Source organism: Oryzias latipes, chromosome 6 (assembly GCF_002234675.1).
Source record: "Oryzias latipes chromosome 6, ASM223467v1".
NCBI lineage: Eukaryota > Metazoa > Chordata > Actinopteri > Beloniformes > Adrianichthyidae > Oryzias > Oryzias latipes.
In genome coordinates this window covers 450540-463549 of record NC_019864.2, presented here as the reverse complement: position 1 = coordinate 463549, position 13010 = coordinate 450540, and the positions used below count along the sequence as shown (strand labels likewise).

Sequence of the window (13010 nt, the reverse complement as noted above, 5' to 3'; positions counted from 1 at the left end):
GAGGATTACCGAGAACATATTAAAAAAAAGGTATCATAATAAGAATGGTTCTTCTGGGCAATAGAATGACTGAGTAACAGCTGCTTATTTCTCTATAGAAGTCTATGGATTTTGGCTTCTTGGAACCAGTAGGTACTTCCTGTTTGGAACACCAAGAGAGAGGGGTTTTCAGTCTAGGTCTCATGTTCAAATGCCTCAAATGGTCCAACCGCAGAATCCCTGTTTATGTTTTAAATAAAGTCAGGTTTTTTTTATGAACGCTGTTTTTCACTCTTTGTTCTACTGTTCCTAATTACTGGACTTGATCATTCAATTCAACTCAATTCAGTTTTATTTATATAGTCCAATATTACAACAGTGGTCGCCTCAATGGGCTTCATCATGACGCTTCCTCTTCCTGTTCCAGTTTCCTTACTGAAATTTTACTTTGTACAGTAATTGAAAAAAAAAGAAGAGCAAAGACCAAAATGTTTCTAACTTCTAAAGAAGTCTGCTTTTAGATAAAATCCAGAAATTTCAACATAACATTAAAATAGTCCGTACTTGTGTGAAACAGCAGAAGTAAAAGTGTTTCCACTGGTGGTTGTTTTTTTATTTTTTCACGGTGGGAGGAGCTGACACACTGAAAGTGATGAGCTCCAATGTCACCAAAAGCCTCTAAGGTCACTTCATTACCACCTTTGACTCCAATTCGGTGAGGTTTCTGCATTCACACCACAAAACCTAGATAAACGGACTTGAATCTGATTAAAAAGGCTAAAACCTCTTCCAAGGACAGAGTCCAGTTAAAAAAAGCAAACTCTGAGGTTAGCATCAAGTCTAGTTTTTTTTAATTGAAGGCTAGAAGAATTGTTCACAGAGCAACAAGGACAAACTGTTGATGAACAAATCAGCTGACGCGTGACCGCAGATATCTACTTCATTGAACTCCACTCCAATGCATTAGAAGGAATTTAAAAACAAGAAAATAATCTAATGTGGGAAAGATTCCCTGCATTCTGCTTTGTGTTCAGAGCCTCTCAGCCTCACATCCACATCTGCAGGATCAACATTACTGCTGTCCATCAGCAGCCTCTGCAGGACAGCAGACTCCCACAGGAGGCTCACCGCCGTCTGCGTCGCATGGCGCTATGAAAACCCAGACGGTCTCCCCCATGTTGGAGAAGTTGGACCTTACCGTGCTGAGACAAAAACCCAGACCTCCAATCCTCCAAAGCTAACCCACTCCTTCGCACTGAAGAAGAGCTTCATCCGAGCGCAGCAGGCGGGTGTCCACACATGTTAGAGAGCAGGGTGGGGGGGGGCAGAAAAAGCAGAGTAAAAACTGACGTAAACAGAGAGGCCACAAAGGGGGTGTGTGTGTGGGGGGGTGGTGCAGGAAGTGGATAATAGTCCAGTTTCAGCAGAGCTGGTTTTCACTTCTTTCTTCATAACGGAACAGAGACTGTCAGAGGTACTTTCATTCAAAGTACCCCCCCCCCCCCCCACGCACACAGCCAGGAGTACACAGGGGAGGTGTCTACATCAAACATGCGTTCAAGACGAGGTTTAACCTGTTCAGACTCAACTCCACATACAAACATTAGTTTACAACTCAAGCGTGGCACGCACTGGTTTGCTCCAACATTCAAGGCAGCTGTCACTCTAACAAGCGGAAAGTTCAGCCTTTCCACAAACGGACAAGACTGATTATATCTCTGCAGTTACACCATGTGTTTTCTCAGGTAGATTCCATTTTTACCTGAAAGAAGAGAAAGAAAGAGCTGCAGGTAAGGAACAAGGAGAAGACACAAAGGAGGGAAGTGGGAAGGAAGATTAATGAAAAAGGGAAGGAGGTAAGAGACAAAGGAAAAGATGAAAGGCCAGCATCCAATACAAATGAGTGGAATTAAAAAATCCAACGGCAGACTGATAATCTCTATGCACATAAAGTATTAAAAATCTACCTTACTTCATTGAAATCAATGTCCACCAAGCAGCCTAGACTCCCAAGCAGAAAAAGGATGGAAGAGAGGCCACAGAGGCCCGAGCTCATCTGTTAGGCAGCAGAGAAATTCCTCTGGACTCCTTCAGCCTGACCCCCGGACACTCACACCTCTGTGAAAACACATCCAGAGACCATCCTCTGACTGAACCACTAGTCTGGCATGCTTTCACTCATCACTGACATGTGTCGTTGAGACAGAATCTATGAAAACGTGAATTTATTCTGTTCTTTAAGCCAGAGGAACCCCAGTTTTTGAGTCCGTCCCTCCTCCAAGATCCCCAAACCCAAGCTCTACAGATTCAAACCAGAGTTCAGAAAGAAACCGGAGTTTGCTTTAGGACCAGAAAGCAAGACGCATAGCCATGCATGTGTTGTTGTTATTCTTCTGAACATACTACTTTGTGTTGATCCCTCTTCATGCAGCAGATGAAGTAATAACAGATTATGAGATAAGTGCAGGGGATTTCCACACTACTACCTCCCATTTGTGCTTTGTTTGTGTGCGTAGTGTGTGTGTGTGTGTGTTTGTATATGAATGCAGAATGCAGAAACATTGCATTTTGATCTTACAGCGATTAAACAGAAAGAACATGAAAGGTCATCATGTCATCTTGCTCCACTCCTCCGTCACCTCCAGCAGATCTGGATGGATGTTTGAGGATTTGCAGGTAAAGATCTTCAGACACAGAAAAACTCCCCACACAAACTATCTACTCGAGAGCTGTGTTCCTTAAACCTATGAAGGTTATAAGGAATGTGTCACAAGTCCGAGCGCAGTTGTACCGCACTTGTGATTTGCGCCAGCATATTGGAGCACACGCAGCAGCACATTTGAGCAGTTGTAATCACAGATTGTAACTCTAAATGAACACATGCAAATGGGAATTTGTGAGTTATGATTTTGTTTGTCAGACTTTACAGCAGAAGATTTTTACACACAGATGCAGGTTTTTGGTGTGTAAGTTCTTATATTCTATTTTACAAGTTCCCACATTGCGTCATTCATATAAACCTTCTCAGCACATTTTGTTTGTTTGGGGATGACCATACCTGTCAGCTCATCACTATGGTCCAGCTTTGAATTGATAGAGGGGTAATATGCACAGTCTCTTCAGGAAGAACATTCAGGATAGATTCTGGTTGGAGGATCTGAATCCAAAGTCATCTAAACTTATCGAGTCTCCCGGTCATTTCAAATATAAGAAGCGTTTTAGCCAAGCCTGATTCTCGTACGTGAACTTCCTGCAGCATTTTTTCCTCAGACTGCTGCTTTAACAGAGTGAAAGTCAAACCTTAGTCTCAACTGCCCCTACTGGTGGATGCTGGCTGTCTGCGGGTGATAAATGGACAAACCCGTACACGGCACCCAGATGGCCCGTACAAAATATCAGGGTCAAGGACTGTGTAGGGGGAAAATGCTCATGCACTTTTTTTGTCATGTCATGGGGTGCAGATCGTAGTGAAGACTTCTACAACACTCAAAGGTAAGTAAGGGGGAATTAGGTAAGACACAGGTGAGGTACAGATTTTTCTGTTTTACACCCCCCCCAACACTGAGCACTGCACAAAGAGCCCGTTAGCTCTGTTCACGTGATGCTGCACGGTCTTTGTGTGCAGCCTGGATGTTAAAAATAACTTAGTCAATGACAGCATAACTTGTGTAGACATCCTATTGGCGCCCTATGAGCATTTACGGACCATTTGCACACTTCATGCGTGCAGTGTTTGTGCTTGGTACTCGCACCTCACTAATGGCTAGAGTGTGGCATAAAGATGGATGACAGCATCTCCTGTACATCATAAGTGGGTACACCACCCTCCATTATCCTTACAAATAGTTCCCGACACATTACCCACACATGCAGCAATTATGCATTTTATTTTCATGACGCCCCTTGAGGTGGCTGCACGATCCTCAAGAAACTCCAAGACACACGTGTGCTCCCCTTGAGACGCAGCTGCCTGAACAATGCCGGAACACATAGATAAAGATTTGATGTCCATGCAGACTGTTACCCTCATGGTCAAAATGGTGAAATTCAGAGTATAAAGATGAACACAGGACGTTTCTGGAGGAACAGGAAGATTCTTACTTTTTTACTGAACAGAATGGCGTCACTATGTTTATCATTATGAGCTTTTGGAAGCAGTAAAATAGTTTGAGGGCAGAAATGAACAAAACGTATCCTGGATAAAATTAAAAACTCTTCCTGATCAACACAAATTGTCTCCTTTATGAACAAGTTGAAGCTTTTCAAAGTGCACATTCAAAACGGGCATCGTCCCACTTTCCTTCTTTGCGGAGCTCACAGCAGAAAGCTGCAATCAAAATGAATAAAGCGCAGAAAGTGACGCTGCTTACATAACTGGACAGAAACGACCGCAGATCATGTTTCTCATGGATCCTTTGATGCAGAGACTGACTGCCTGAGATCCCAGCTTATCACTGATGAGGCAGCGAGAGAACCGGAGATGATTGAGCTGAAATGATTTCAATAAGAAGTTCCTGATACGTTTTGGAAAACGAAGAAATACCCGTGTGGAAAAGAGCTGCTCTCAATCTGCTGTCGATGTTCTCCTCAATATATGTCTGCCAGTCCCTGTTTATTACCTTGAAACATGTGAAATCAAGACATCGGTCCGTTTTGACCGACACTCACGTAAAAGGACTGATCAGAAAGGCTACAACTGGCCTGGGGGTTAGCCCCTAAGGATCATGGGAAATGGGGAATCTGAAGTGTAAAACCATGAGCCAGGGAGCAATGAGCAGAAGTCACTTGCATGCCGTTTGGCTGTATGTGTGTGTTCAAGCTAATGGGCTCTTAATGTGGATGTGGATGGGGGTGGTTGCAAATAATGCAGCCAGTTAAACGGTAACTTAGTACAAAAGTCATTTATTCAATTTTAAATTAAAAAGCAAGATATTCTAATGAAGGTAAAAATTAATGTAAGTTGCACACAACTGAAATGTAATGTATTCACAATATGTTTATTGTGAATATGAATCACTCACACACCAGGGGCCTGTTTCAGAAAGGAGGTTAAGTGTAAACTCTGAGTGGGTTAACCCTGAAATCAGGGAAACCCTGGGTTTTCTGTTTCAGAAGGGGAGGTTTGTTAAACCAGAGAAAGCAGAGTAAGTCAAACCCGTTTCTGAAAGAGAGGTACTTATACTCGGAGTCAGTGTCCATGGTTACTTATGCTGTGAACCTAACCTGGTCGGGAGCAGGTTTTATTCTCTAAACTCAAGGTTTCTGCCGCTTCCCTCCCCTTTTTAAAGACGAAGCGGTATTTTTCGCTTTAACCTTCATTGCCCAAATTTCCGTCACACAGAGACAAGTGACAAGAATGGCTTGTCCCTTTTTGGAGGACCCAATAGACGAGGAGGCTGCATTAATTCGTAAAGAATTACATTTACGTCGTGCGAGGATTTTGAGACCTAGACTCGATTTTTTGTCATTTCCCCATACGTTTTTGTTTGAGCATTACCGTTTTTCGTTGCAGTCAATTACATATATACAATGAAAACAACATTAGATATGTATTGCTATGTAGATGTTTCATATGTCAAATATTGTCAACAAAGCCTACATCCATGACATGCTCAAATTTGACCTGATTGAATATTGTTTTTATACTTCATTTTTAGCTGCTGCCGTGTTCTTTTAATTCCTGCAGGATTGCATCTACATGAAAATGAAATCAGGGACATTGAATTAGATTAAAGTAACAATTGCTTTTTGGAAACATAATTTGCTAGCACTGCTTACTTTCTTAATCCCATATAAACCTATACCACTTGATCAATACAAGGGTAGACATAAGTTCACTTTTAAAAACACAATTGAATGTATTAATATTGAACTGACCAACGTTTGCAAGAGGGGAAGGTTAACAAAAAAGTCCTCTAAACATTACCGACGTTAAAGGCATTTTTCCCCAGATTGGTTCTGTACACTATGCAGCATTTCATGCATTTACACCAGGAATAACACTTCAAAAGTACACCTAAATATCGCCATTTTTATTTCACACCTTACGCTATTTAAAAAGTTATTACAGCCAATATTTTATAACAATGATTTAAATGCAAACTTACGCATTAACTTGAGCAGCTATGTTTTCCACGCTAACTGTCTCTGTTTTGCAGATGCAGCGGTGTTGCTTTTCTTCTGGAACATGTGCTCATATTCACTGTAACTCTGCAGCAGCACGTCAAGTTCAGCTGGCGAAAAATATGCAGACCTCTTTTTTTCCACAGTTGCCATGGTGACTCGTAATATCTGCGCTCCATTGATAATGGCTTCTTATAGTCGCGGTGCTCACGCTCACCTCCGAATCAGTCCACTCAGAATTGATTGACCTAACTCTGATCAGCTTCTCTGAAACAGAAAACTCAGAGTTGTTAATCTCTCGATTGACCAACTCAGAGTTCAAGTTTAACCTCAGAGTTGGTTGAACCTCCTTTCTGAAACAGGCCCCAGAAGGATGCTCTGTCCAGATGTTTGTGTATTTGTTGGTGTAAGGGTCATTGAAAGAGGAATGTTGAGATACAAAGTATTACCAGTTAACCCTTATGCTATCCTAGGCACTTTAACATTGGTAGTTGGGTCATCTAGACCCACTACACAGTTCTCTGAACCTTTTTTCTTCAATGATTTGTGATCTTCACTGGTGTCCATGGATTACATGAAATCTTTGCATCTTTATCCACCTTTTTCATGGTAGGGAGAACACGTCAATGGAAGGGGGGGGGTCATAGGATAGCACAAGGGTTAAATACTGTTGGATGAACAGTGAAATATTCAGTTTTTATTATCGTAAATCTGACTTCAGAGGAGTCAGTGGCTCAACAGCATAAACCTCACCGCCCGTCACTGAGTAGAAGTGTGTTTCAGAGAGAGGCAGAGAAAAGAGTGAGATAGAGAGAGAGAGAGAGTGTGTGTGTATGTATGAGATGAGAGAGAGGTGCCTGTGTGTGGGGAGGGGTATCTGACCTCCAGGGTAGTCGTTGTGTTAACTCTGGCTAAGCTGCATTTGATGTGTGTATTGAGGGTGGACAATTTCCTTGAAATAAACACAAGTACAATACTTGCTGTACTGTTGTAGGGAGAGGAGTGTGTTATGGAAAATAATATGGCTTTATTTGCATGTTTGTGTGTGTAAGTCTTGGCAGGTCAGTGTGTGGTGTGGCTCTTTGACTCTCACAGGGAAAAAATTTGGCTCTTGGTGTCAAACTTGTTCACCACCCCTGATGTAGAGGAACCAATTAATCTATGAAGCATGTTTTTGGACGCATGTAGCCACGCATGTACAGGGAGAACATGCAAACTCCACATGCAAACTATTGATGTTCTGGTACAGGTCCCCCAGCAGGGACTTGAACCAGGGGCCTTCTTGCCGTGAGGCAAAAGCGCTAACCACTGTGGCAGTGTGCAGCCAAAAGTTACATTTTATACAATAAATAATTTTTAAAAAATGCAGCAAAGCTTAATTTTTTGGTGAGATGCATCAGAAAATCAAACAAAAAATAACCAATCCCGATGCTGACTGAAAGTCACATGACATCAATGTTCACAGCAAACAAGGATGGTCTGATGGGCCAGAGCGTGTCAGCAGACGAACATGAACAACAATCTCTGTCCAGAAGAGAGCAGCACAGGAACAGCTGAGACGCTGCTGCTGGAGGATCGCTGACTTCAGCAAACCTGCAGTCAGAACGTAGTGCCGTTTCCCAGAATACAGAGTTCAAGTAAATAAGTTAAAATACTTCCAAACTGTGTCTAAGTACAGCACTTCAGTAACTTTCACCCCTGCCTCTCCGCAAGTAAACCAAATACTTCGATCCACCATAAAAGCCTTGAACCATTAATAGTAAAGGTCTGCATTTCAACTGTCCAGAAGACCAGCTGGAGTCCCTTCTCCCAGCAGATCCCTTAGTGGCCGATGCTGCTGTAAGCTTTGGTTTGCACTCACCACTCCGCTCTGCAGCCAGTCCATGAGAGTCTGCGCAGTTTCTGTGGGCAGCTGAGCTCTCAGGTGGTCCCGCTCCTGGTTGGGTTGAAGCTCCAAAGCGAGTTTCAGGTCCTCGGCTAACTGAACGATCTGCAGATCACACGTGCTGCAGGAGAACTCCATCGCTTTGGAACCTGCAGAGGGGAAGACAGACTCTTTAGAAATACCGTCTCACAATACTCTGATGTGGCAGAAGGCCACAGCTGCATCAGCAGCACATGTCAAGCCGTTTCTAATCCGAGCCACGCAACATCCTCACTGCTTCCAAAGTGTCTATGTGTCAGCTGGATGACTGCCCTCAGAGGTCTCAGCAACACATCTGCATGCACTAAAACAGGACCACACAGTGCATCCATGCAGCAAAACAGATCCAAGCTGACTCATGTCCTGTTTCCTCCGTCCACCACCATCACCTGTACAGCTCACCTCATTTCAGAGGTTCTGCAGAGTCACAACTCCATCATCAGACACACAAGGCAGCGCTGCAGAGCGCCAACATCCAACTCCCAAACATAATTTCCCAAAACCCCCCAATTGGTAGAATACGACCCACAAATCTAAATTCTCCTGATAAGTGGCTGTAATTTCCTTGTTGGTGATTGGCTGATGCTATCACTAATGGGCCTCTTAATGCATGCCTCTCTGTGGTCAGAGAGAGCTGGAATATGAAAGCCAAAGCGGTGTGATCACAGCACGAGTCTGACAAACGGGAGCAGCACGGTCGAGTGAAGCAGCTTATCGTAACAACTCGTAAGCAGAGACTGACTCAAAATGATCAAATGTGTGTTTTGAACGCCGCTCTTCAACTCTTTGGAAAAACTACCAGACAAAAGTCTGACTTGCTGAAAAATCTACAAACGCCTAAACAATGGATTATGATGTCAGATATTTCTAAAACATCAGATATTTAGACCTTTCACCACTATATATTTTTTTAATTTAACCTTTATTCTTTTTTCCAGGTCTGAACCTGCAAATGGAACAGCGAGCAACAGATGGTCATTGGACCTTTATCAACTTTAACCTTAACTCTACAACTGATAACTGACCCAACAGTGCATGAAATGTAGAAAGAAAGAGGAAAACATTGATTCAGATTATGTGTGTGTTTTTATGGTGAACAAACAAAACATAAACTAATAAAATCCCGATCTTCAGGAAGTACTTTGTCTCATTTTCCGACTGACAGATGCTCAGTTTCCCACATTAAACATTAACTCTGTGTTAGTTCAGCCCTGTTGACTCCAGGCTGACAGAGATGCAGCAAAGAGGGCTTTGCTTCACACCAGTCTTCCAGCATCGCAGCATGGAGCACATCCGTCAGCCAATTATTAACCCAAAGTCTGAGGTCGAACCAGCCTTTTTCACTGAATTAAGGACCTCGGTCATCCCAACAACGGACTCTTTTCTCTGTTGAGGTCAAGGAAACGTTTCCATTCCCTGAAGGCTAACACACAGAGGATGAGCTTCTTCCAGCAGGCCAATCAACCAGAACATCAGATACCTGTTTTCCTTGACCCCCACCCCCACCCACCCCACCACACAAACTTACCCCGCCCCACCGCAACGTTCTACCTCACCTGGTTCGAAACAGAAAACTGTCACAATTCTACGCACTCTCTACACCAGTTTATACTTTTAGAACATTTGCAGCACAGAGACACTTTTGTGACCTTAAATCACTTAACACTATAGTGGGTTTTATTTTCATATGTTTATTGAAATGTCTTTTTAATACTAATTCATACTCACTGCTCTTAGGCCTGTCCTCTGCTGGATAGTCGCACAATTCATTTCACTGCTTATGATACTATGTATGTATATGCATGTAAGAAATACCATTTGAATTTGAATTTAGAAACACAGAAGTAGTAAAACCAGGACAGTAGAAGGACATGAACGGAGGACCAAAGATGAATCGACTATACAATGACAACATCTGCTTTCTTTCGTCCCTGCATGTCAGAATGATCTGTCACAGTTGTGCATATTTGAGGACTGCTGACTGAACTTAAGTTCAATCCCAGTAACATTTAGTTATTCCAAACTAGAACAGTTCCTGCGTTGCCAGGTTAGTTCAGCCAACACCAGAACGCTGAGAAGTTTCTCAGTGGGAGCAAAATGAAGTAAACACAAACTGGACAACAATTATCGGATAAAAAAGAACATTGTATCACCTATTGACAGATTTGTTTATTTCTAGTCAAAACACACATTAAGTGAATTTTATTTCCTAAAGATGAGTCATCGTGTCTCAGTGAAATGTTTCTGGCTCTAACAAGTGAAATGAACTTTTTTGATTAGAACACACAACAGTTCAAGTCCCATCATGGGTGACACACCTGAGTGTGGGAAATTGTTCTACACATTTGACCCCTCCCTTGGGGGTGTGGTGAGTTGCGCCGTGCCCTGAAAGCTGGTTTAATCGGCCCTTAATGCTGGGCGACTGGCAGAAAGAGGTGGGTTCCATTTGTGGACTCTTTGATGATGATCTGACAGTGGATATGGACCCCTGATCCCCCAGCTTTGGGGCAGACACTCCACCACTCTGCCACTGAGTTGCTGGCTTCATTAAGGGAGGAGTTTCTGGAGCGTTTCAGCATGGCTGAAGTCTGAACTACACCATGACAGAACCTCAGTTCTGAACCTCAGATCTGTCATCAATGTGACTGTCATCTCAGTCTAGAGGAGTGACCCGGCATCAGGTCAAAAGGTTCCTCAGCAACAAAGCTAGAAAGGGCAATTGAAAGTGTTCACCTGTTGTAGAAAAACAAGCCCAAATCATCATACTTCTCCCCAATGTGAGAGGTGTTTATTTTAGGACAAACATTTAGCTAAACTTAATAAAAAAACAGTGCTTACAAGGCTTTGCTAAATGCCCAGGTGCAACTTAGCTAATGAAAAGCAGTTACTTTTAACAGATCATTTTTTGAAAGGTCATGAGATTGGCAATTTAAACCAAAAACGATTACAGCATGTATTTTTTTTCTAAACACAAGTGTTAAATCTTTTATCTGTCCTGCAGAAATGATCCAAATCACTAATGTTTTCCACATATGTCCTCTTTTGTAATGCTGACAGTAAAACCTTTTGGTTTAAGCAATTTGGAGACTCAACCACTATGTATTTTCTTGACAAGAGCATCAAAATCTACTTTTAAATTATTTTTCAAAGCTGTGATAGCTTGGGTTTCTGGGATAAAATTAGAACTATTTCATCATAACAGGCAGCTACAGAGCTTCATCATGGTTGTTTGTATGCTATGACAAACATCTACAGAAAACACATGACTACAGCCATATTAACTAAGGGTGACGCCTGTGTGTCACATCAGCCAATATTTCATAGATTTGAAACTTAATTTAAAGAACAGTCCTGAATTTCTGCTGAGTTTCCTGCATGTTCACCGTCTGAATGGCATTGTGGGCTTTTTGTTTCTTTCCTGCTCTCACCAGAAAAAGAAACAAACCAGCATTGATTTATGCAGAACCTTTAATACACTTCTCACATATGTGAGGCAGAAGCTACTTGGAGGATTTAGCATCTTCTTGAAATATTCTTCAGCTGGGGCACAATGTGCTCTCAGTTCTGTTCCCAGAGCCACACATCAGCGCTGAATGCCAGAGTCACGTCTCTTCTGCAGAATCAACACATTTTAATTCTCTATTGTGTCGTGCAGAATGGGACAGACTTGTTTCCGGGGGGAGCTGTGCTCACTGAAGCAGCGCTCCCACCCTGCGGTGGCTCGGTTTGATCATATCTTAGTCTTCTGTCGTTTCAAAAGCTTCAACCAAAAATGACTGCAACTCAAATTATAACAGGCAACTTATCATCTGCACTCAGGAGACACCTGCTGGAGGTGATTCTTACCTGCAATAATATCGTCCATCTGCTCCAATGCAGCCTCCAGCATGTGACTGGCCTCCATCTCCATGGCGATGGCAGGAAGCATCCGATCTCAAGTGCTCTGTGCAGAAAATGAGAGATCATTTTTGTGGGCTTCAAACAAAAACGTCACATTAGCTTAAAGTGACCTCCGTCCAGTAGCAGCAGAGATGTTTGAGATGTCATCTCAAACAGAAGAGTCTCCTTTGCTCAGAAACTTTCTGTGGGTTCAGACAATATAAGATGATTTAATCATCCTCACACACACTTTATTACTACTTTTGTTGCTGCTTACTTTGGCGTAAATGAAAGTCATGAATGCTTTCATGCAGTTTACACCAAAATCTTCCTCCAGTGCGGCTGCAAACATCCTCGTTTGGCTTGACTTTATCCATCAAAGTTTTCCAACTGCTTGGAAATGTAGCTCCAGTTTGGCCCTCAGCGTACTTTCTCCCTTACTGGATGTTAGACCAACCATTTCTGTCACCATGAACCTTTTCAGTCTCTTTATCAGGAAAGGAAAAGAATGCACTTACTAAATATTTGTTTGGTTAATCTAGAGACCTGCAGGTTCTGAACTCAGTCAAGCAAGTGTTCCCATGTGGAGGAAAAGGACTTACAGTTAGCAGAAGCATGACATCAGATGCATTTTGCAGTTAAACACCTCCATGTGGTCATGTCTAAGAGCATGAATGTCATGTGTCTGCTTAATGAATACCCACATCAATGCATGACTGAACAGGCTTTAAAGTCCCACTCTGATCATCTTCTAAACTATTTTCACAGTGTTCCCGGTCGTCTTTTATTTATAATTATGCTGTTTTTGGCCAAAAAGCAAAAACCTGAGCCGTTTTCTAAGACATAGTGTCTGCAGAGCAGCAACAGTTCATTAGAAAATCATCCAGGCGGGACTGTTGGCTTAAAGTAAGGCTTCCATCATTTCCCATCATCCCTTTGTCTGCAGTCTCTCTCGCTGGCTTACAGCCACTCACAACCCCAGCATAACATTGCAGGTGCAACATAAATGGCGACCAACGTTGGAATTATCCAGCCGTACAGTTTAGATCCAGATTCCAGCTCAGACGATGAAAACAAAGAGCGGAGCAGGGACGTTGTGGTCGCT

At 42.6% G+C, this 13010-nt stretch overlaps 1 protein-coding gene across 3 annotated transcripts in view; it reads right to left on the bottom strand.

Annotated features, from left to right (window-relative positions):
• The window catches only part of LOC101162415 (liprin-beta-2), a 106736-nt gene that overhangs the window by 74840 nt on the left and 18886 nt on the right, over positions 1-13010 (bottom strand). For all 3 annotated transcript variants that reach the window (XM_023955412.1, XM_023955413.1, XM_023955414.1), the window contains exons 2-3: positions 11873-11969; positions 7964-8136 (exon numbers count right to left, since the gene is read on the bottom strand). In XM_023955412.1, coding sequence (XP_023811180.1) covers positions 7964-8136; positions 11873-11954 — 255 coding nt within the window. In that variant the 5' untranslated portion in view covers positions 11955-11969. The remainder of the gene's footprint in view (positions 1-7963; positions 8137-11872; positions 11970-13010) is intronic.